Source organism: Argopecten irradians, chromosome 2, assembly GCF_041381155.1.
Source record: "Argopecten irradians isolate NY chromosome 2, Ai_NY, whole genome shotgun sequence".
NCBI classification, from domain to species: Eukaryota; Metazoa; Mollusca; class Bivalvia; order Pectinida; family Pectinidae; genus Argopecten; species Argopecten irradians.
The window spans coordinates 33,491,009-33,516,123 of NC_091135.1; the positions used below are offsets into that span (position 1 = coordinate 33,491,009).

At 34.0% G+C, this 25,115-nt stretch overlaps 2 protein-coding genes across 2 annotated transcripts; both read right to left on the reverse strand.

The window, feature by feature from the left end:
- Nucleotides 1-12: 12 nt before the first annotated feature.
- Nucleotides 13-9,179, reverse strand: LOC138315228 (uncharacterized). The gene is given in 3 exon segments (XM_069256088.1): nucleotides 13-4,160; nucleotides 4,162-5,077; nucleotides 9,023-9,179. Coding segments are annotated over 2 exon segments (2,076 nt in total). The 5' UTR covers nucleotides 5,055-5,077; nucleotides 9,023-9,179; the 3' UTR covers nucleotides 13-2,977.
- Nucleotides 9,180-13,222: 4,043 nt separating this feature from the next.
- LOC138315230 (cystine/glutamate transporter-like) lies at nucleotides 13,223-24,843 on the reverse strand. The gene is made up of 11 exons (XM_069256089.1): nucleotides 24,617-24,843; nucleotides 23,600-24,315; nucleotides 22,644-22,769; nucleotides 22,100-22,199; nucleotides 21,528-21,572; nucleotides 21,234-21,357; nucleotides 20,522-20,625; nucleotides 16,379-16,475; nucleotides 15,608-15,757; nucleotides 15,000-15,177; nucleotides 13,223-14,669 (listed from the first exon to the last, which is right to left on the reverse strand). Exons 2-11 carry the CDS (start codon nucleotides 24,300-24,302, stop codon nucleotides 14,614-14,616), a joined length of 1,683 nt encoding a protein of 560 aa, XP_069112190.1. The 5' UTR covers nucleotides 24,303-24,315; nucleotides 24,617-24,843; the 3' UTR covers nucleotides 13,223-14,613.
- Between the last annotated feature and the right edge of the window lie 272 nt (nucleotides 24,844-25,115).

Here is a 25,115-nt window from a genome sequence, read left to right on the forward strand (position 1 = left end):
ATTGTTATTATGGCAATCTGACAATTACAGTGGATATGGAAAGCAAAATTATGATAAAATATCAAAATATTGGTTATAATGAAAATACTGTATTTTACTCTATACAAATTAAATTTGATACATAAAAGCGCACTTTTTTTTAGAAAAGATGGTGTATTGGCAAATGACGAATGAACAATATAGAATAGAATATATCTTATTAAAATGCTTTAGGTATATAATTGAAATATTGGAAAACTTGGAATGTTTAAAGAAAGATAAAACAAAGTACGTAAAGTATGGAAATATTGACTATTGTTGGTATCAAAATAGTGGCAAGAAATTTGATGTATTAGAAAAGACTCATGTAAAAGGTTCTTAAGAATGATGACTATATACAGGTATTTTCTCTCATACCTTTGGGTGTAATACTTGTTTATCCCATGCAATACACCCGTGTCGTCTGAGGCTGTATTACAAGGCTTACCATGCATGACGAAACTAGTCTATGTTTACTATAAGACTGCAAACAACCGAATTAGCGTTAACATATTATGCAGTTTTCATGTATGGAAAAATGACAAGTAGTCGTGAAATCTTCGAACTTCAAAATTGCAGAGTATTGCAATTGTAAAATTGCAATAAAACTTGGAGGTTCATTTTATATGAGATAAAAGCTTAATCTTAGTCTTTCACATACCGATATAAAGGATAGGGACATCCTAACCTCGAGGTCACAAAATGTTGTATTTTGTAATAGTTTGGTAGAATATCCCTCTCCTTAATACAATATATGAAAGAGTCTTATGTTATTGAAATACTCTATGAAATAAAAATTATGTTGAGAGATTAATGTCAGTATTTTTCCATATGACTCTAACCCTTTTTCTTTGTTTTCATACTAAATATGGTTTTTTGATTAGCCAATCATTTTCTTACCACTTAAAATCAATCCACAAAAGCACGAACGAATCGCAGAGAAAAGGACTATGTATGGTTTTGGCCTTTTTGGACTGTTTTCCTACGTTTTTCTTCTAGAAATCATTGATAACATCCTTGAACCAACTCCAAAAGATGCGTCTTATGTGCCCAAACCATACTTCATCTGTATACACTATCTAGTTCATATTGTTCGTTTTACTGAAGCAAACCGTTAAAGACAATGTTAATTAGCATAAACTTGATAATGTAATCACAGGCATTTGGCTCTTTAGAAAAAAGTATGATTATTAACAAACCATATAAGATGTGACAATGGGAATACTCTCAATCGACAGCCAGATAATTTATCTTTAATTTGATATATAATACAATATATATCATACCCGTATACATGTCACTAGGTATCCAGAAACATCGGAAAACAGACATATTTCAACTGATGACGTGATATTTTTCATTGATGTTTACACGTGATGTCGTGATACTGTTCACGGATGTTTACACGTGATGACGTGATACTTTTCATTGATGTTTACACGTGATGTCGTGATACTGTTCACTGATGTTAACACGTGATGACGTGATACTTTTCACTAATTGTACACGTGATGAGTTGATACTTTTCATTGATATTAACACGTGATGACACGATACTGTTCACTAATGTGTACACGTGATGACGTGATACTGTTCACTGATGTTTACACGTGATGACGTGATACTGTTCACTGATGTTTACACGTGATGACACGATACTGTTCACTAATGTGTACACGTGATGACGCGATACTGTTCATTGATGTTAACACGTGATGACGTGATACTTTTCACTAATTGTACACGTGATGAGTTGATACTTTTCACTGATGTTTACACGTAATGACGTGATACTGTTCACGGATGTTTACACGTGATGACGTGATACATTTAATTGATGTTTACACGTGATGTCGTGATACTGTTCACTGATGTTTACACGTGATGACGCAATACTGTTCACTGATGTTAACACGTGATGACGTGATACTTTTTACTAATTGTACACGTGATGAGTTGATACTTTTCATTGATGTTAACACGTGATGACACGATACTGTTCACTAATGTGTACACGTGATGACGTGATACTTTTCACTGATGTTTACACGTGATGACGTGATACTGTTCACTGATGTTTACACGTGATGACACGATACTGTTCACTAATGTGTACACGTGATGACGCGATACTGTTCACTGATGTTAACACGTGATGACGTGATACTTTTCACTAATTGTACACGTGATGAGTTGATACTTTTCACTGATGTTTACACGTAATGACGTGATACTGTTCACTGATGTTTACACGTGATGACGTGATACTTTTCACTGATGTTTACACGTGATGACGTGATACTGTTCACTGATGTTTACACGTGATGACACGATACTGTTCACTAATGTGTACACGTGATGACGTGATACTTTTCACTGATGTTTACACGTGATGACGTGATACTGTTCACTGATGTTTACACGTGATGACACGATACTGTTCACTAATGTGTACACGTGATGACGCGATACTGTTCACTGATGTTAACACGTGATGACGTGATACTTTTCACTAATTGTACACGTGATGAGTTGATACTTTTCACTGATGTTTACACGTAATGACGTGATACTGTTCACTGATGTTTACACGTGATGACGTGATACTTTTCATTGATGTTTACACGTGATGACGCAATGCTGTTCACTGTGGTAACACGTGACGTCACGATACTGTTTACTGTCGTTACAAAGTATATAGTTTACTGGTATCAATATCACACGATGTTAATGACTAGTGTAAAACATATGACGCGATACGGATTTCTGGTGTAACACTTGTGTACTGGTATTACACTATTTACTAGTGTAAAACATCACGCGGTTTTGTCCTTAGTGACGCAACAATTTTATTGGTGTAATACGCGATAGTTTGTTTAAAATCAAAATAATCGAATTCAGGTTCGGATTATAATTGCCATTGATGGAGCAGCTTCTGGTGCAAATTTGCACAGATCAGTTAATTTGGTTTCATCTTTTCGATGAAGTGTTTTGCCCAATCCTGATTCACTACAGGAATCTGGTCGTTTTGTCTGACATCGCCTTCTAGCGGAGGAGGCACTGGGATGAAAGGTACATCTGTTGTTCTAGCAATATCCGGGATGTTGCGTTTGTCATTTGATATTACCACGACCCGAGCACCAGTTTTCTCGGAGTTTAACTGGAGAGCGTGATTTACATAGATACTGTCGTAATGGTCAGCGCTGTCATGGGTCATGATCATGATACAAGGTATCTTCTGCATCATGGAAACCATGGATTCTGTAGTGATCTTGTTTGCGAGCAAACTATCAGTGTTAACGGTATACCGCAATCCCATACAGCTTTCCAGAATTGTTCCGACATCTCCTGGATAGTTGCATCTCCAACTTAGTGGACAGGAATGTAGTATCAGGATTTCTTTTGCATCCTCCTCTTCCTCTGTCTCGGTTTTGTATGTTACCTTGCCGAACATTCTGTACACGTGAAAGGCACGTCTGAAATGTTGGTGTGCCATTTGTGTGTTATCCGTAGAGTACGCATGGAATGCGCCGTTGATGTACACATCAAAAATCAAAGATTCACGAAGCCTTTCAAACAACGTGGTACACTCCAGCATGGTGAGAAGAGCCACACTGTCTTCAAACTTCTCGTCTGTCATATAGCGTTCAAGTAAGACTTTACAGTCATTTGTCTCCAACCTGCTTCCTCTTCTTAGCATGTCTTTGAAGACGTCAGTATGTTTTGAATGATCTAGCAAACGCATACGTAGAATTATTAATTCTTGTGGTTTTCCATCCCTCTTGTCATCCATGAGTTCGTTAAGGCTTGAATATGAGTTCCACGATTCTTTGAACGAAGGATCGTTTGCTACGATATCAAATTGGATTTGAAGAGCGCGTAAAAGGTGTAGTTCACCGTCTCTTTTGTATTTCTGTTTCATATCGGGACGTGTTTCTCCAGATTCACTTAGTTCTAACAGACAAACTCCAAGTTGTTCATAAACATTTGTAATGAGAGTTTTTGTAGGATTATATTTCCTGCGGAAGACTATTTTCTTTAAAACCTCGATGGCTTTACCTGTTTCGCCTAGCATTCTATAAAGGATTCCTCTTTCGCACAGAAAGCCTGGTTCAGATTCGTCCAGTTTTTCTGTTTCATTTAGTAGCTCTATTGATTTGAAGCGATTGTCGCAGAAGATATTCAGACAGGCCAAGGTCGTTTATATACCTCGCAAATTGTCCATATTCGAGTAATACCGCTGGTTCTTTGGGGCCATCTTTAGTTGCATTAACGTAACATGTCTTAGCGTCTAGTGCCCTGATATGTTCCGGTACATTCCTATAATGTTTTTTCTTGATATCAAATATCACTTTTCCAAGTTTTGCATATGCGAATGCACGTAGTACAGGATCTTCCGATCTTGTGGCAACAGAAAGCATTATCTCAGCGATGCGTATTGTGGTTTCTTCATTCTTCATTTCATTGAACTTATCATCTGTTCGTGAAATGAAACGGTGAATCCTTCTAAGTAACGCTAAACCCAGTCCATATTGCCACGCATATTCGGTGGGACAGACGTCTACAATCTTCTCATAAATTTCAATCGCCCGTTGGTGGTACAAAGGTCCTGATCTTCCACATGCGTACGCCAAGTCTGCTTCTGCGTAGCATTTCATCTTTTTGTATTCCTGACGGTTTGATAATCCTTGGAGATGAGATAATACTGCTTCCGCTTCAGAAACGTCCCCTTTCTCCAGTAAAATTCTTGCTTTGTTAGCGTTCGCTATGATGTTGTCTGGATCCTTCTGGAGGTTTTCGTCAAGAAGATGAATGGCCTTTTCCTTGTCTCCCAACAGAAAACACAGATATGACAGAAAGTTGTTAATCTTCATACATTCATCTTTTGACTTTGTTGTGTTTTCTCGGTCATCCTCAAGTTTTTTAATTATTCCTTCAACTTGCCTCTTCGACAGTTTTGTCACTTGAAGCTCAAAACTGGAGTGAAATTTTCTCAATTCATCTTCAAGGTTTCCTTTTTCTCCGAGAGACGCCATGGTATCATTGAACGTTGTTCAATCTATAAAAAAATGTAATTGACTTGAGCAGTGGTTTATACTTTATATTATATCACATAAAATCATATATTCTGTCATATGAGGGAATGCCTGAGGTAAAACGGACTTGTGCGATACTATGTGTTATTTGCTTTTCTATGCTATAAAAACTTTGTCAATTTGGTGCAATCAAATGTTTGTGCAAAACTCTTTTGAACAAGTTAGCGCAATAGTAAATTCATGTATCAGAAATGTTGCTTTATTATAAACGAAATGCAATTAACACCTTGATTATTTAGTGCATGTGACATAACAGGAGAGCGCTAAAATATGTTCGCTTACAGCGCAATGATTTGTTAATAATCGGTATTTTATCAGAATAAATGTTTCATAACGCTTTCTTTAGTCATAAAGTCTTGAATAAATACTTATTTAAAAGCGCAATTCATTTGTTCAATACCGAAAATGCCCTTTATTTAGCGCTATACGCGAGTTTGCCCAGAAAGCGCTAAAATAAAACTACTGCTAAAATAAGTATGTTTACAGATATATTACATATACATATAAAAATTGTTATCTGAACATCATATCAACATTATTGGCATCATGATATTATCAGAATTTTTATTCGACAAAACTTTTTATTTTTTGATGCTGTGAAACAGCAATCATAGGTACGCTAAGCGAGCCTGAGCACATCAAAACAATAATAAGAACCCGCGATGAAAATTAAATGCTGTTTTGTTACTTTCACACCCTAATTTAAGGCATAAAATAATAAAGCATACATGTACAATAATTGTCACAACGAAAAACGATGTGTACAATTACGCTATCAGTGATGTTTTGCGATGTTTACTTAGAACTATTTCGTTTAGATCTTGGTTCAGAGATTGTGTATTCCCGAAAATCACACACAACGCCTTCTTAATTTATTCCTCCGCAGTAGATTTTCTAAGTTTATCTATCTAGTTGATTGGTACAAAATTGGTGTGTAATCGTGTATATATCTGTCTAATTAACACAAAAACTAATAAAAAAAAAAAAAAAAAAAATTTGCCTTCGGTGCATGCGCAATCATTACTTCATTCCATATAGGACATAGTGCCACGGAATTTTTTCTGGATGCAATTAATTATTTTTCATGTTTTTTTCCTTGAAGTAAAATTAGAAGCTTAAACTTTTCAATGGTGGTAATGGTGTAAAGTACGTAATTTTTGTAACTGAAGTAAAATACTTAATCGTCTGCTCCTGTTTTTGATGGTGAAAAAATATCATTTGTCAGCGGTGGAGCATCCTTAATTATATTTGTTTTAATGATTTATACAAAAAATAAGATTTTATTGTGTATGCAAAAGTCTTTTATTTGGTTGACTTTGCGAGCTATATTTGTTGCAATTACTACGCTCTTTTCCATCTAGAGATGTGAAATCTCGAGTTGCCTTCCTTAAACGTCATTGCTATAAGCCTTTCATTGCAGAAATTTATTATAAGCCACCTTTTAATTATTTGATTAAAATCAAATCAAACAAATACATATAGAAATTATACATGAGGTGTCAATCTCTAGTCAACATTAATTCCATCTTTCTTTTTTTTTGAAAACTAATATTATACGGCCGTAACACTGCTATATTACCGTAGTTAACCGAACTATATCTGATGTAATTACTACGCTCTCTTCCATCTAGAGATGTGAAAGCTCGAGTTGCCTCCCTTCAAACTTCATTTCTATATTACCGTAGTGAAAGTGCACTGCATAGCACTTGCTGTTCGACTTGTTCAAGCCGTGTTTAAACATATTTGCGTTTCATAACATCAAAGGATTGTTGTAATAGGTAACCAAATTATGACTTTTTATTTGACAAAAGTATCTGGCAATGATTTATGAGTCAAAAGTCGGCAAAGCAAAGTGATACTCTTGCAAGCAGCCATGTTAGTCTTTCTAACAAGGAAATCACTACATCATCCGGGAATCGCAATATTTCTGTTGTTATTATATGCATATAAATTAACTTATTTTCTTTTCTTCTAAAAAGACATTGATGATATTTATAATTTCAGTAATTAATTAATATGTGTAAATAGATTACTTACATGTATTTAACGAAAATGGCACTAAGACTTTTACCAGATTTCAGAAATAAGAAATTTTGATATATAGAATATATTTCAGTCATTAACCTATTTCACTTATGGAGGTTGAATCAACTTTAATTATGATAAAATAATAAATATCTTTTGTTTAACTCCAAGATTCAACATTGTACATTATATAAATACAATGTTCTAGTACAACATGTTAACAAAATTTAATATATATATGGTAAGCCATATTCTTTTATTCCTTTGTTTGAGTCTTTCATTCACAGCATCTATGAGTGGCCTTGGTACTCTGATTTCTTAAATTTTTGAAGGAATGTTCTGCTGCACATGATATGAGGACACCATCTATATTGTATATATGTAATGGCTGCAGTCACCGTATCAGTTAGTCCTATTTACTAGTGTACTGTATGTGTCTGATAACATAACGTAAGGTTTGCTAGTCTTACAAAATTAAATATCCATATCTCTTTGTCATCAATTAGTTTCAAACTTTGATTGTTTTCTATTAATCAATAAAGATATGGACAAATGTTAAATACATTCATTTTCACATTTCAATTTAAAAGATTACTATATGCAATGAATGAAATTACAACTAAATATATTATACATGTATAAACATTTCATATGCACGCCCCAATCTAAGTCCACATTTAGGTGAATATGTTTATCTCGGATCTTATTTTAACATCAGCATATCTTTGTGTGTCGCTGTATAGTGGTCGATCTCATCACAGTATCTATTTGTTATCATCTGATATTATTGTCAATTACAAAGATTACGTGGATAAAAATTAAAAGAAAAACAAAAACCAAAAAACAAACAATTATGCAAACACAATACTTTAGTGTTCGAACGCAAAACTACTTTGGTGTGCCATCGCATTTATTTTTGAGCCCGAAAACAACACTATTATGAAATCGCAAAATGCGAGAGCGGAATTATTGCGAACATGAATGCGAATGCTACACTCTTGGGTTTACTGCTTGCTTTTGCGTTCACCAATAAAGCCCGACAAAGTAATGGACACAATGTTGAGCATGGCATGCCCATGAAATCGTGCGTACGCAATAGTATTGCGCTTGGGTACTAAATACATGCATTTGCAATATTTTTTTCAAAACTTTTACTAGCCATAGTAAAATATCCTAGTTTCGGTATGAATACGATATCTGTGAAATTTTGAAGCTATCTATTTTTGTTGGTAATGCTAAAAAGAACTTGTAAAAATGAATACAAGTATCGTTTTCGTCTTAAAGGAAATGGGTCGTTATGGGCCTTGTCCTTTTCTATCAAATTGATACAAAATAAGAGTGTCTGCGCTTTTCACAGCTCATTAAGGAATATAGCGGAACATGAATAACAGGTATTTAGTCAAACAAGTTTAACAGTGCAATTCAGATCAGGTTAAATAACCACTTGTTCTAAGTGAAACAATGGATGTCCTGTCTACGTAGCGTTTTTAAAAATATTCAAATAATCACGAAAAAACTTGTCAATTCATGTGCGTGAACTTTTGTTTAATATAGATATAGGAAAATTAACGTTTACTAAGTTATGTTTAAGGATGCGCTCTATATTTTCTAGATGAAAAACTTCAAGATAAGATGGCCAAAATTGACATTTTCCCACATTTTTATGTGTTTTTCATGGTTTATACATGTTTAGGATGTTTAGGGTGGATACAATGGCCCCTACAGGGGCGATAATACACAACCACCACACCTTTATTGGATCAGGGATGTACCCGATACTTGAAATTCAACAATTTAATAACTAAATAACAGGTTTATAAATGTGAGAGATTTAAGGGCCAAAAAGGCCACAAACCATATATACAGTCTTTTATGATACTTACGGTTGGCTCTGATACCACAGAAATATGTGTGCTGCATCTGGTGAGATACCACAGAAATGTGTGTGCTGTATCTGGTGAGATACAACAGAAATGTGTGTGCTGTATCTGGTATACTGCGTTGATCACCTGATGTAATATACCTTGTGATCTAAATGCACTTCTCAGAAATGCAAACGCTTGGTTTCGGTTTCATTAACTTTGATAAGGCCACAGTTTCCGGAAACATTATACTTTCATTTTATTAAAACATAACACAAATCATAACAATACAAACATAAAAAACATAATTATAAACATAAATATCGTAATCACAAACGATATAAACATATATACAAACAATATATTCATAAACAACATAATCATAAACGACATAATCATAAACAACATAATCATAAACAACATTATCATAAACAACATTATCATAAACAACATAATCATAAACAACATTATCTTAAACAACATGATCATAAGCCATATAATCATAAACAACATAATCATAAACAACATAATCATAAACAATAAAATCATAAACAACATTACCATAAACAACATTATCATAAACAACATAATCATAAACAACATTATCTTAAACAACATTATCATGAACAACATTATCATAAACAACATTATCATAAACAACATAATCATAAACAACATAATCATAAACAACATTATCCAACCGTTGAAGCCGAAGCAATATGGCGGTTATTTATCACCTGGTTAATATATTTGGACGAAATTGTATTTGATTTAAACACTATTTATTTTATTGTCGAATGAAAATAAGGGATAAAGTTATTTCACTGTACATTATTACTTTACTACAGATGATAAAAACTCTAACAAAGTAGAGTCATAAAATACATGTAGATTGATGTAGATCTACACAGTGTTTGTATCGTATATATCACTTCAACTGTTAGCCTTTCTAAGCCAAGTTTTAGCACCCTGAAAACCTTTTAAATATTGAAATATGGGGCAAAAATGGAAAACACTTTCAATTTTGTATCCCAATTTTCATACCTATTTTATGGAAATCACGTAAAATGAGTCACTTTCATATTGATAATTATTAAGTAATTAGCAATCATAATTTCTTCAGACCAATCATACTCATGCCTTTCCTTTAACTTGATCATCTGGCAAATGACCTTACTCGCTTTTTCACTCTACTGATGTAGTAGCCTACTGGTTTAACCCATGCAATGCCTTCACATGTATCGTCTGAGGTTGTATTGGCTGCTTTTAAGTAGTAGGATGCGCATTAAAATATCAAGAAATGTTCATTATGGAGTTGCCTTGCAGTCGTGGCTTTTCAAAGTGGCGGGACATTTTAATTGAGAAAGTGTAAAAAAAGTTATATTAAGTAGGGGAGAAAAATATCTTCCACGTGTGAATATGAAGGATAGGGATCTACGGAAGCGTATTATGCTCACATAGGAACGTATTTTTCAGGAAAACCGTAATGTTTTATTTGGCCATATAATTATCTGATTGCCGCCAAAAAAAACCCATTTTCGTTATCCTGAAAAATATTTTCCTGTGTGAGCATAATACGCTTCCGTAGTGATCTATTCTACCCTCGGGATCACAAAATGTCTCGGTGTTCACTCCATTTTGTGACCCTAGGGTAGACTAATCTTATCCTTCATCTCCACATAAGAAATAAGAAACGTTTTAATGCGACGGTCTTAAACTAAATATGTTTCACTCATACCTACGGGTAGTCCGAATGATTCTGACTATCTATCCGCTTTTTATATACTGACGTGGGCGGATGATAGTTAGAAGTCCGTGCTCTTTCAAAACGCCATAAGTCAGCGACCCTCACCAGGGTCGCTAGTTTTTCAATGTTTTCTCTTTTCAGGTTTCATGTGATTTTTTTGACAATTGCATAGTTCGATAGAAAAATTATTTTTACACTACCTTCCATATCAATTATATGTGTAAACGACTGTTAACAAATGCATTTCCTCCAGTTTCTTCGGACTTCGACATTTTCAGCACGTTGTTTGTATATGGCTGCCAAAACCAATCTCGCGAGAATTTGAGTGACGTCAGAAAATGAAGGTTAAAAATCAACGGCTTCCCTTGACTTCCGGCGAGATTTTAATCACGTGATAACTTCAACCAATATGGACGATCTAGCCGGGAAATTTGAGAAGTCTCAAAGAAATACCACAAGTTGCACGCTGAGAGATATAATTTACTTTTTTCAACATGTCAAGGTAGTGTAAAAATAATTTTTCTATCGAACTATGCAATTGTCAAAATAATCACATGAAACCTGAAAAGAGAAAACATTGAAAAACTAGCGACCCTGGTGAGGGTCGCTGACTTTTGGCGTTTTGAAAGAGCACGGACTTCTGACTATCATCCGCCCACGTCAGTATATAAAAAGCGGATAGATAGTCATAATCATTCGGACTAACCTACGGGTGTAATAATACTGGCTACCCATACAATATAACCTCGTGACGTCATTGCGTCAACACAATTACTATTTTCTCAGTAAAATTTAAATATTATTTTCAGAAATTAGGCTGATCTAACTATAAAGAACGTAAACAAAGAATTTGTGTTCAGGTATCACGCAATTTTCATGTTGGAGAATTGACTCTCTTCATTTTTTTTTCAAAATGGTGGGGTATTAGAATGGTAAAATTGCAAAAAATCCTCGATGAAAGAAAAATACTCTTTCAAATGTGGATATGAAGGATAGGGATATTCTATACACTGGATTAAAAAAATGTTTTAAAACCATCGGCAAGCCAGGGGTTTTACAACTTTTTGTTACCATCAGGTAGAATGCCCCAATCATATAGTGTATTATTACCTGACCCAATATAAAAAAAATGAATGATAATGAGGAAAAACGGTATACAGTAAAGCTAGTATATTAATAATCCGAAATAAAAGGCCAAAATGAATTCAAAGTAAAATCAAAATCATTTCTATGGAATATATATTCAGCCACTATAGGGCCTTCTTAAAAAAATGGTTTGACTAGCAGCATGGTCTGTCACATGGTCATGGTAAACAATGTCGTCTCAATGCATTCAAAATTAATGTCTTCCAACCGTCACTCATTTCAATCTCGACTAGATATACAGAGTTATCTCCCTTCCCATTTCAAGGTGGTGTAATATAGTTTTCGTTGTTTAACATAATTTTATATGACTTTGGTTATCTCAGTGTGTGCACAGTCACATGTCATCTTTATTTTGACTTGTTATTTCTGTATCTCTCTTGGTAAACTTACAAGTTCCAGGTTGTAATAGTTAATATCAAAGTCGTAAAGCAACAATCAATATAAGTAATTAATTATTAATCATTTTGTATTTGTTATGGGTTTCAAATAATTCGGGGCCAAAAATCATTTTAATAACTTACACTTAAAGTTGTTTTTAAAGTATTGTCTATGTGTCGTGATGGCCGTTAATGCAGTCATGTGTTTGACATACTGCCTCTAGTCCTCTGCCATACCATCCCTAAATTACTAAACGCTAATTAGTCATGCAACCCACAGATTAAATCTTCTTCAAAAGCAGCATCAAAACTCGAAATTTGAGTAAATCAATAAAAACAACACTTTTTAGATATATTTTTCTTTATTACCTGTACATTTCATGAAAAATATATAAAAAAAAAACATTATTAAAGCAATTCTTTAATACATAACAATTTATAAAAATAACAAAATCTGAATTTAACATAACAATATACAATGAAATAAGGTTACCTTGAAGTCCTCGGGGAATGGAAATATCTTATTATCCAGATTTCAATGTCACCAGTGAGAAAGACTATGGATGTGTGCGAGCAGAAATTGGAATTCGTTTCAAATTAAGCAGTATTTCAATATTCCAATTTTGGATATAAGCGCCCTTGCGGTTAAGTATCTTTTGTGACGCCATTATTTTGTAAGCGCAATTTACGTCGTTTTCTCCGAAAAATATGACATAACGTTCGCAAACACATGACGTCACAATTAATACCTACCAGTAAGGACAGATAACTCTGTGGTTTACAAATGCAGAATAACCTATTTCAAATTAAGTGTAATTTTAAGATAACATTCAATCTAATAGCAGCTGTCACGCTTCTTTCCTTCAATGTCCGGAGAAAAAGTGGCAATAGCCCCTTCAAATTTTGAATATCCATTTCATTGATTATGTTAAGTTATAACAAAACAATAACGTCTTACACGAAATGTTTAATTTCGACTGAAGATTCTTTATTCTTTGCATAGATTAATGACAGATATTTTCTCCTTTCTTATATAAAATCGTAAATAGAAAATTGTTAATACTCTTATAGACTGATATAAAAGTTTGTTTCTTTCCCGGTATGTTCTCAAAATATCCGACATTGAATCAAAATCACAGGTATTGCTTCATGTTATTATATTGAAATTGGCGACATTAAATTTTGTCATATCATAACCTGAAATTATGAGTTAATTATCGTAATGTTTGATATAATAATTCAAAATTTGTTTATATAATCAAGATGTTGATATAAAAATGGCAACCTGTTCAGCCATTCATTTTTGTAATATCCAAATGAGTCATTAATGTAGAATGTATGTAGTGCATTTTCTCTGTAAGTTTAAGCGGGGTTCAAATTATTATTCTGGCAAAACAAGGTTCACTCTCAGTTTTAATTTTTTTTTTCTCAAATTTGTTTTCGTATTTTTTGCCAATTCATTAATTAAATTATCTTACATTTCACCACTTATTGACTCCACCAACCTCTGCACTACCTCTTCCATGCTTATACATTTGTTATTTGGCCCATTGTTCACTGATAGTACACATTACGCTTTACATTTCAAGCATAGACAGATAGCACAGAAGACTTGCCCTTGTCCCAAAATGTAAACAAATACAAATACAAGACGTGCCACATTACAAACATAAGAAATATTTTTCCAATCAGTGTTATAGTATTCTTCATCAATAGTCACTACTCAATAGTCAATGGTCTCATGGTGCTCTGTGGTGTACTCTGGTGGTAATCTCGTGGTTCTCTGGTGGTAGTCTCGTGGTAGTCTCGTGATAACATTATACCAAAGCTCTTGGTTCTTAATAATTGGAAAGTACCATTATTCGGTTTCGTACATCAAAGAGTTATCACACGTCACGCTGATGAGACTAGAGACAGTGCAGTAAGAAATATATCCTATAATTTATATATACTTGTGAACATTATGATAGTGTCAACATGAATCCTGAACACATTGACAGTTTGTCAAGATAATCATGTCACCGCGAGATACTCCCAGATGACGGTGAGTTGGTCACAAATGGAATTGCAGTAAGGATGATATCGTATTGAGGTTGAGGTCCTCTCCACCACAAAATCATAAAGATTTCATGATTAAAATCACAGTGAGATCGGGTACAATATGAAAGACTTGATAATGATGAGGGCTTGGCATCAACCCAACCTGACAGCAGTGATTTTTAGATCGCTACAATAGGAAGATCACTTTAAGATCACTACTGTAGGGTATGTATTGTAATTTTGACACTTTTAAATCACTATTTTAGGAAATGTATTGTGATTTGATCACCTTGGAGGTAAGATCAAGACGATGTCTTCCCAATCATCAGCATCTTCTGAGCAACTATTGTCCAACCACCTAGAAACATAATTAACATTCAACAAAAATAACTGATAGTTTCATGGAATTTTAAAAACAGATATCAGCAACTTATAACTAATTTTGAAGCCTTTTATTTTGATTACTATCTCAAACTCCTTTGATCAAGAATTTATATCAGTCGTACTTAATACTTAAAACTCATCCAACACTATAATTTCAAAACGAAATATTCCAGCCGTAGAATTGCAATAGTTAGAATGTGTCTTCTAGTGTGAATTCTAGAATATCAAATACAATGTATTCCAAAACGGAATTTTCAATCAGCACTTATTTAAGAGCACAAGCGGCATTCGAGTAACAACTCACCAATAAAGTCTCTGAAGCATTTTGGTTTTGGCTCCCATAGAACTCCGAACCAGTACAGTGGAATACCGGCAAAGAGGATACCTAGACCTATACCCATCTTCTGTGGTTTCTGGTAAATCGCCAGTACAAGCACCGCTATGTTTACTACCAGCATAACCAAAGGCACGAAAAACATGGTCTGTCAACAACAAAAAACTGCTTTAACACTAGGAAGTTAAGCATTGTCTGTCAAAGGATGTATGGATTCACAAGAAGGACAGAGAAAGAAATAATCTGTTAACGCGAGCAAAAAGCCCTTTAACAAAAAAAAAAAAAAAAAAAAAAAAAAAAAAAAAAAAAAAAAAAAAAACAACGTTTCTTTCCTATGCAATAATAGTGAACATAAGCAGACATATTTTCTTTTATTCGTTTCAGAAAGTATCGTAATTCTATCTTTTTCATAGTTAAAAATAAAATAAAAAAATATCCTTAACTTCGGGAATCCACCTGATATCTAATGAGTCGAAAAATACTAAATGATAGTAACGGAGGAAGTACATAATTCGAATGATAATAGGCATTTTGTGAATTACACTAGTGAGTAAATAGGTTAGTATTTGCATACATACCTTATATGGTCGATGCTCGTTCGGTTTCGTGTACCTGAGGTATAGTAGAGCCAAGACCACAGCGATCCCCATCGTTGTGGAGAAGAGACCAATAAAGTCCATCATATCGGTCACACCACCAGTGTACAACATTACCAGACCCCACGCTAGCTGTAACCAAAACAATTATAGACATATAAAGAAGTGGAGTGATGGATTTTATAACCTAACACAAATATTAACAAGAGTAAAACGCTCATTACGAGTAACGAACTTAACAGCCTAAAGAAAATGTTATTCACCGATACAGGAAAACATGGTTATAACGAACTCCTGATGACCAACGAAACTACTTCGTTATAAATGTTGTTCGTTAAACATATGTTACAAACATCGTATAAGAATATTAAGGGTAAATAAAAACTCTACGTTATAACAAGGAATTTGTAGTGTATTCGTTACATAACAAGGAGTTTTGTAGTGTATTCATTACAACCGTTTTTCAATTGCAATTTTATAGGAGATTACGAATACAATACAGTCGGTTATTATAGAAAAAATTGATTTCTCTTAAAACGCTTGAAAGTAAATTTCAGGGAAGTAACTTAAGTTTTTGTGAATAAAAATCAAAACGTCGTGTCCATGTCATGTATGATTCCAGACATAAAAAAAATCACCATATGTAATATCGCGGATATTTACTGTTACGGATTTATGCAGTTGGTAAGTTTCAAAGGTATTTGAATCATTGATACCCATTTAATACATTTGTTTGGAATGTGATATACTTACCAGGATAAGGATGGACGGCCAGGGTGTTAAGTACTTATGGCTGATCATTCCTAGGATAACCGGCATGTGTCCAACACGAGATCCAGCGAAAAGCAACCTTAGTAGAAACAACATTGATATAACAACGATTCGCTATTTAAATAAAAAAAAATAAGCCAAGTAACGTTAGACAGTTATTCGTTATTCCACGTAACCTGTTTTGACGGATGCAGTAATTTCAAATATTTACAGTCAGTAGTGAATTGATAGTATAAACCCCGTTGATTTCTACCAAAGGCTACTCAACTTTATTTCTCGATAGATTGAGTATGTCACGCGCAATTTGGAGCCGCGCGGATGAATTTATGATGGTCAAAATCAGAAACTTTTGGTGTTTTCAGTACCGAACGTACGTTCGATGAACATGTAGGTATCAAAATAGGTTTCAACACATATACATGTACGTGTGTAAATACAAATGTAGAAAAGTTACATTGTTTATGTTACTACCGTACCTCTTTTAGCAATGCTTCCGTGGGTATGATAAATAAATATATATTATAGTATCAAGGGTATGAACTCGGCGGTCGAGAAAAACGGACCTATTTTTTTAAACCGTGATTATTTTAATAAATGGGTTCTATACAACATTGGCGGATATCTTACCTTAAAGAGAAATAATTTATCTTTCCATTGAGTGCTTGGTGAACAAAATTGGCCAAGTATTGACGAAGTTATGGCTTGATGAATCGGGAAATTTACGAAAAATATGCTAGGTAGACATTTCCCTGTCCGGTCGAAATGTCGTCTCGGCTCTAATGGGTACCTCAAAAACCAAGCCAAAATCACAAAATCTACGCTTGTGGTGGTAAACAGTATCCATAACTGTGTTCATCCACAATCTCCTTTGGAGGTGTCATGACCCGTACTTTGTAGAAACTCCATTTAAACATCGTGTAGCTCACTTACTTTAACCGTCACCGCCATGTTCATATTTCTCTCGGAACGCTTCTCGACTTTACATATCGTGACTACATTATGCAAATTATGTAATGTTGTGCTTGTGGGTAAACTCGAGAAGCGTTCCGAAGACCAAATGAACATGGCGGTGACGGTTAAAGTAAGTGAACTACACGATGTTTAAATGGAGTTTCTACAAAGTACGGGTCATGGCACCTCCAAAGGAGATTGTGGATGAACACGGTTATGGGTACTGTTTACCACCACAAGTGTAGAGTTTGTGATTTTGGCTTGGTTTTTGAGGTGCCCATTAGAGCCTAGACGACATTTCAACCGGACAGGGAAATGTCTACCTAGCATATTTTTCGTAAATTTCCCGGTTCATCAAACCACAACTTCGTCAATACTTGGCCAATTTTGTTCATCAAGCACTCAATGGAAAGATAAATTATTTCTCTTTAAGGTAAGATATCCGTCAATGTTGTATAGAACCCATTTATTAAAATAATCACGGTTTAAAAAAAATAGGTCCGTTTTTCTCGACCGCGGAGTTCATACCCTTGATACTATAATATATATATGTATACTATTGGATAAAAATTTTCGTGCCAGGTCCCTGTGCTACAACATGTAGATCCACATCCTATTTGTATTTTTAACATCTTTGGTTGTACGCAAATGGATAAGATATATCAGGACAACATCAGTCTTTAGTTGGATAAGTTTAACAAAATCGACCTACATGTAGCACGACGATGGCGATCGGCGATAGTAGGCCCTCTTTACTTATATCTACACAATGTACGTTTGGGTGTTTCGAAATATCAATGAAACGTAATCCTACAATTGTAGCTTTACAATACTTGTAATAGATATCTCTAATATTTATTGAAGTGTTTGAAACAACAATATAAATATAAGCTAACATTTAGAGAGCGGTAAACGTTTATACTAGTGGGCCTACCTGTGTTTGTACATGTTCCTCGAAACGACGTTCCGATACATTTGAAAATCTCCAAAATCCGGAAATAATATCATGAAACTATGTAAACATCCATGTATTCAAGTAATTTCAAACGTGAACTGATTAAGTAGAACTCAAGTGATCACAAAATCGAAGAAACTCTCTGTTTGTCACACCTCCTTGACACAGGCGGTTTGAATCGGACGCCGCGTCACAACTACGTTCAATATCCTGCCACGTTATGAATTGTGTAAGCGTGTGTAATAATACGAAGCAAAAGATTAAAACCAAACTGCTTTGCACCATGGTGTTTTTTACAACAGATAAATATAACGATTTATAGTTTCTTACCGGGAAAACAACAGATATATGCTTCATCAGACGGAACTCATTTTATTTGTATGTTCAATGATAAATTGGCGGGAATTTCCGCCACTTCGAGTGGCTGTTCCAAATGCCCGTCGGAACCAAACGATATAATCCAATTTTAGTCTTATAAATGCCATAAGCACTATTAAGTGTAAATTTTTAGCTATGAAAATAATAGTTAAGACTGTAAATATAAGGATTAAAGTTTCTTTCGATACCCTACTCAACTTTATCCTTCGATAGAACCACCAGAAAAGAGACTTTAATCCTTAAATATAGTCAAAATTATGTTAATATCTTTAAACTGCTAATGTAGCCTTGAAATATAATTTACGCTTATGCTTTATTTGTTAGAATTATAGTTAAAATTTATTTGTGTTCACAAAATAAGACAGTTTTATACCATTAATTTAATAGGTTAATAAGTTTATATAATGAAAAAAAGAGTTTATACTTTATACCCCCCCCCCTCTTAGTCATATAGAAATACCGGAAAGCCACTTCACATGTGTTCCTCAATTCTACATACACTATTATTAAAGCAGCAAGCTATGTTCACTCGAAATAATGAAGAATATACAAAGCAACAAGGTTTCTTTAGGCAGATAACTGGCTCACCTTTTATGAAGGTAACCGAAAAATCTTTAAACACAGGACAGTTACGTGTGTACGTAGGGAGCTGTGTATTAGGGTTCTGTGATTGACAGGTTATGTAAGGTGTTGCCATTGATAGTTTAAACAATCCAAGATGTGGTGAGTTGGTCCTTACCTGTCCTGTATATAAACAAAACCTATTAACTAAAGTAAAATGAAAATGTCTTATTTTTTAACAGAAATAAATTTTAACTTTAATTCTAACTTTTAAAGAATAAACGTTAAATATATTTTCATGCTGCATTGGTAATTCAAAGAAATCAATATTAATTTGACTATATATTTAAAATAACTGCATTCGTCAAAACAGGTTACGTTTGAAAAAGGAATAACTAAATAGAACTCCTCCTAAAACGTTCAATATAAGTAACTTAGTAATTAGAACGTGAGACGTAAGAAACTTAAAATTTAAAACGTGAAGAAAAGAAATATAAGTAACTTTTAGATCTATTAAATCAGTATCGGAATATTTATGGAATTTAACTTTCGTATTTTTGTTTTCCAGTTCTACTTTGTTTTACTACCATTGAGTGGGATTGTCCAGTACTGGGGAACTCCAACAATACTAAGAATACCAAACCCGGACTTTTTGGAGGGTAAGGTAATAGGATACCGGCTGAGAGAGCAAACATCCTGATCCAGGATTGACCAGCTAACCCTTCCCTCCCTGTAACCGGACCTAGCCTGTCTCCGTTACCTATCGTAAATCTGATAGCTCTCTATTTAGGATATGTGGTTAAGTGAAAGTTAAAATTGGGAACATTATGCAGCATTACACAGATTTCATGTAAAACATTATAACTGCTAGCAAAAAAGTTTTTACACCAATATGTTCCATGTCAAATATATATTGCATCATGGCTATGATAAGGTATATTTTACCTCATTATGAAGGTATAAAAGGACGTACTTATTGTTAATTAATATTCTTACGATAACACTTTAGTCGTTGGGCATTTTACAACCTTTTCTGTTTTAGATACATTTTTATATCTATTTAATATTTTCAAATAATTCATTAGATGACATGTAGCGATTGACGCATCGAAACTAACAAGTTTATAATTATTTGATGGAGACAACAGGTGAGTTACTGGGACGAGATACCGGATTTTTTACGCTATCTTTCTCCGTACAGGTGTGGTAATATACACAGGTAAGACAGGAATGAATTTATTATCAATGACCTACCTGTATATATTTATTATCATTCTTACCTGGAGTGACCCATGATCGAGGCATTCAGGGCTCCAATCGATGTGGTGGCTACGAACACGGATATAACCACGCTGAGGGGACTGTAGACGCGCTGCATGAACGACTGAAATATAAACATGAAGTCATGTTCCTGGTTGTGTTTTTTTTACTTTTCTACTGTGGCAATTTTACGTTAATGTATAAGTTCTTTTTTTTTATAAATTCCGAATCCCGATAATATATTTCCTGTTTGTTTTACCTTATTATAATACATTCTGGTAACTTTATTTCAGCTATGCTGCTATTTTGTTTTTAAAGATGCCCCGCCGCCGACAAAGTAACACACATTACTTATCATTTGGACAATAATTGATGATTAATCGTTTACACGCATCATAGATATATCTATTTGGTTTGTTTTTGTTGTCTGCGCCAGCAGGACCTCATTTCATATAGGGGATAGTGCCATGGCTTTATTTAAAAAAGGGGGATGCAATTAAATGTTCCAAATACTCTTCATTTTATTTTGAAGTGAATTAAGAAGGCAGAAACTCAAAAATTTTCATTTGTGGTAATATTGTAAAGTCAGTAACTATTATTACTAGAGAACATGCTACTTTGTCTGCTTCTGTTTTGACAGATAAAATATTACAATTTGTCGGCGTTGTAGACCATTTAAGGTATCATTATATTTTTAATAGCGTTCCTTCAAATATGAAAATTAACACTTACCAGGGCCACTGCTTGTGATCCGAGAATTTCCGAAGGACTTAGTAGAGTAAAATAGGCTACATTGGTCATTATGTATTTACTAATGACGATGACGAATGTTATGTAAACAGACCGAGGTAGATCCCTAAGATAAACAAAACAAATTAAGAATAACAAAATGATAAATTGATTCCAGTAATATCATTTTCTGATAAAACCACTAACAACAACCTTTAACCTTACCAACAATTCTACTATTTAATTTTGAATTTACTTCATAAGAGTAATCATATGTTTAAAATCCACAGATCTTACCTGCCCGGCTTTTTGACCTCCTCCATCATACTCGTCATTACCTGCCTGCAAAATACATGATATACGTGAGTTTTACATCACCCACGAAAGCAATGAACATTTCTACACAAAGAATTTTAATTGTTATACATTAAAAAACGGGAAATTTTTCTTTAAAATGATATTTAATTTCAAAGGATCCAATGCAATAATCATATGAAATATGGAAATTGATATGGAAGTCCTTCTGTGAAAGGAAAAACATTGTTATTTACACGTATATATTGAATAATTTTTTTTTTGGTAAAAAAAAAAGGAAAACAGAATTGGTCCACTGAGTAAGAGTTGTTGTTCTATCGAAAAAAGAATTTGTCAACAGAGTAAGAGTTATTGTTCTATTAAAATTAGATAATGTCTGCAGAGTAGGAGTTTTCTATCAAAATAAAATTTTGTCTAAAAAAGAAGATAATTCGATTGAATGGGTTCATGTACATATCTTAATAAACAAAACAGATTTGTTTTCCGTTCAATGGAAAAAATGCCGATTGTGTGAGAATTTATAAAAGGCACTTGAATTAAGAGATTCTGCTCACCAGCCGCCGTAAGAGAAGGCAGAATAAAGCACTGCCAGACCAATTTGTCCAGGGTCATCTGAAGTTCCCTCAAATATGTTCTGGAAATTTTCCGTTTCTCCTTTAAAATAAAAATAACGAAATAAAATTTTTTTATCTAATAGACTGCACTTTATCGTAAAGTTGCATCCATTTGCTCATATAATGTTAATTAGAGTTTATGCAAGTATCATTAATTAGCAAGAGTGTATTCAACACTCATGATTTTAGCATCTAAGCAGCGTTATCCTTTCACTTAAATGTTACTGTGACACTTATTATGAACTAACCCTTGGCCAGTTGTTATCCCTTCACTTAAATGTTACTGTGACACTTATTATGAACTAACCCTTGGCCAGTTGTTATCCCTTCATTTAAATGTTACTGGGACAGTTATTATGAACTAGCCCTTGGCCAGTTGTTATCCCTTCACTTAAATGTTACTGTGACAGTTATTATGAACTAGCCCTTGGCCAGTTGTTATCCCGTCACTTAAATGTTACTGTGACAGTTATTATGAACTAACCCTTTGCCAGTTGGATGATGCCGGCGATGACAATGATACCTAAGGCGATGATCTTCGTGCTGGAGAGAAATGACTGAACTTTGACTACGTACTTCATGTACACACAGTTCAATATAACCATCGTGACTAAAAATAGAGAAACAAAATTTCGTTTAACTATAGTAACTAAACAATACTACCATAACTATCGTATCTAAAGTTATAGATACAATCATTTAAGTATAACCATCTTAACAATATTTAGGGTTAAAAAGAGATAAAATAATTTCAATGATATTATTGTAGCTTTAAGACAATCATAACTGAAATAGATGTAAAAATTGTATGATATCATCGTAGCTGAAATATACATCACATAAGTTAGCTCACTTTAAGTAAAACATGGTATCAATAAAGTAAAATATCGCGAGTAATTTTACATAAATGCTGTATTATAATTTTACACTCAATTTATAGTCAGTTCAACTAGTATTGCAGCTAAAATAAAGGATGTCATGAAACAAAGACAAATGTAAACATTGACAAAGACATACTTAGGGAAAAACATAACAAAAGTAAAGATGATAAGGAATTAAAATGTAACATAATCATTGGTACTAAAAATATCAATATAAACAAATATTACATAATTAGCATACATGCCTTAAGATTTTTAATATTCTAAGTATCATAACAATAGAATAAAGAGAATTAAAACAACCTATTCCTATAGTAAAAATATGCATATTTCAACCATATAATTCTATATTTTCATACAAGATTAGTGAATTTAGATAACAACCACTGAACTTTTGACACTACAGTAAAACACTTTTATAATGGATATGCTTACAACAAATTAATTTTCCATCCCCATCAAATTTCCCATAGGATGTTCACACAGAAGTGATTTTTGTTGGTTCCAAGAAGTTCGTTATAAACGTGTTTTAGTGTACATCAAATTACCTACTACTTACTCATAATCCAACCGGCCAATAGTTTTACACCGCTGTCAGGAGCATCACAGTCCGGGTACACCGGCTGCACAATATACAGGGCTGCCGTGTAGGCCAAGAAAGCCCAGAAGGGGCCAGCAATCAAAACAACATAACCCCACATGATCAGAAATCCTGGTAAGGGTCCAAATGTATGCATGACGTATGCGTAGGGTCCGCCAGCGTGTGGAAGCATCGTACCCAATTCAGCAAAACACAAAGCTAGCATCATGTTAATTAGTCCCCCAACTAACCACACTATTAATGAGCCCCCGACAGACCCAGTGGCACTGAAAATGTTCGAGGGAGATATGAACACTGAAGAGTGTCCAGTTACAGCGATCATAATGGCGACACAGTGGAGAAGATTTAGAGATTTCTTCATTTCAACCTTAGACGAGTCGTTCTTTTTGTCTTCATCTTGATTGCCTTTTTCTGAAGATTTGGCGCCATTTGTGGCATCTGTTTTGTCTTCTATGCTGTATACTCCACTACTTGTGGCATCTGAACTACTTCCGTTACTACTTCCGCTGACAGCATCATCATCCACGGTTTTCTGAAAACCAATATCTGTGATGTCGGGAGTGAATGCGGGATTTTCTCGAGCGTAATATCCAATTCCTTGTACTGGGTTATCGCCGCTTTTTTCTGTCGAGAACACATTTCCCTGTTTTCTCCGACTCATTGTTATAGTTTAACTGTAAGTATTCAAATATAAATGTAATTAAATAAAAAATAAAAAATATATTCTCAAAGTATTTTTTCTCCGTAATAAAATAAGTTTTTAGTTTGACAATTCCCTTTCCAAATATATAATGTACCAGTACATTGACATATTATTGCAAAATTTAATCCTCTTGAAAATTCAACATACTGGTTCAATTTTTTCCGATAAATTTAACCTGATAATTTAATCAGTAAATTTTGATATAGATCATTAATTAACTCGGTATGAACATATCGGCGATTTCATTAGTTTCGCTGTCATTTATTACTTACCTTTCTTTCTTATGTAGTATAAAAAGCAAAAATTGTATAATCTGTTATGTTCTACTTAGCGCCCCTCTAGACAGCCGTGGCGATCACCTCACTCGTCTGCTGAGTTTGATCTCTTACAAATGTCTTTATATCGTTTTATACTTTCTCTTACTTATTAAAACAGATTTTCCAGGTGGAGCCAGTAGTGACGCGCTGATGTCCTGTTAGAGCCAGGATGTGGACAACCCGGACTTACAATTCTCGATCTTAGATGCTCAGTCATTTGGTGGTGATTGTGTCACGATAAACTTCTAAGAAACAGGATGGAAGCCAGCACGTGCTGACATAGGTTTTTTTATGTTATATCATTGATTTGTTTTGCTTAAATATTATAAGGATTCGATCGTAAAGATAATAAAAATAAAGTTTAAATAAATAAAACATCTACTTATCGGACGGATGTCGTACATACAGCAAACTTTCAATCGAATTATTTATTAGACCTTTACTACGTTGTACT

Coding starts and splice junctions, on each gene's coding strand:
- LOC138315230 (XM_069256089.1), bottom strand. CDS start 24,302: ATGAGTCGGAGAAAACAGGGAAATGTGTTCTCGACAGAAAAAAGCGGC. Junction 22,200..22,643: donor CATCATCCAACTGGCAAAGG/GTTAGTTCATAA, acceptor TTTATTTTAAAG/GAGAAACGGAAAATTTCCAG. Junction 15,758..16,378: donor GGCCGTCCATCCTTATCCTG/GTAAGTATATCA, acceptor TTTTGGTTACAG/CTAGCGTGGGGTCTGGTAAT.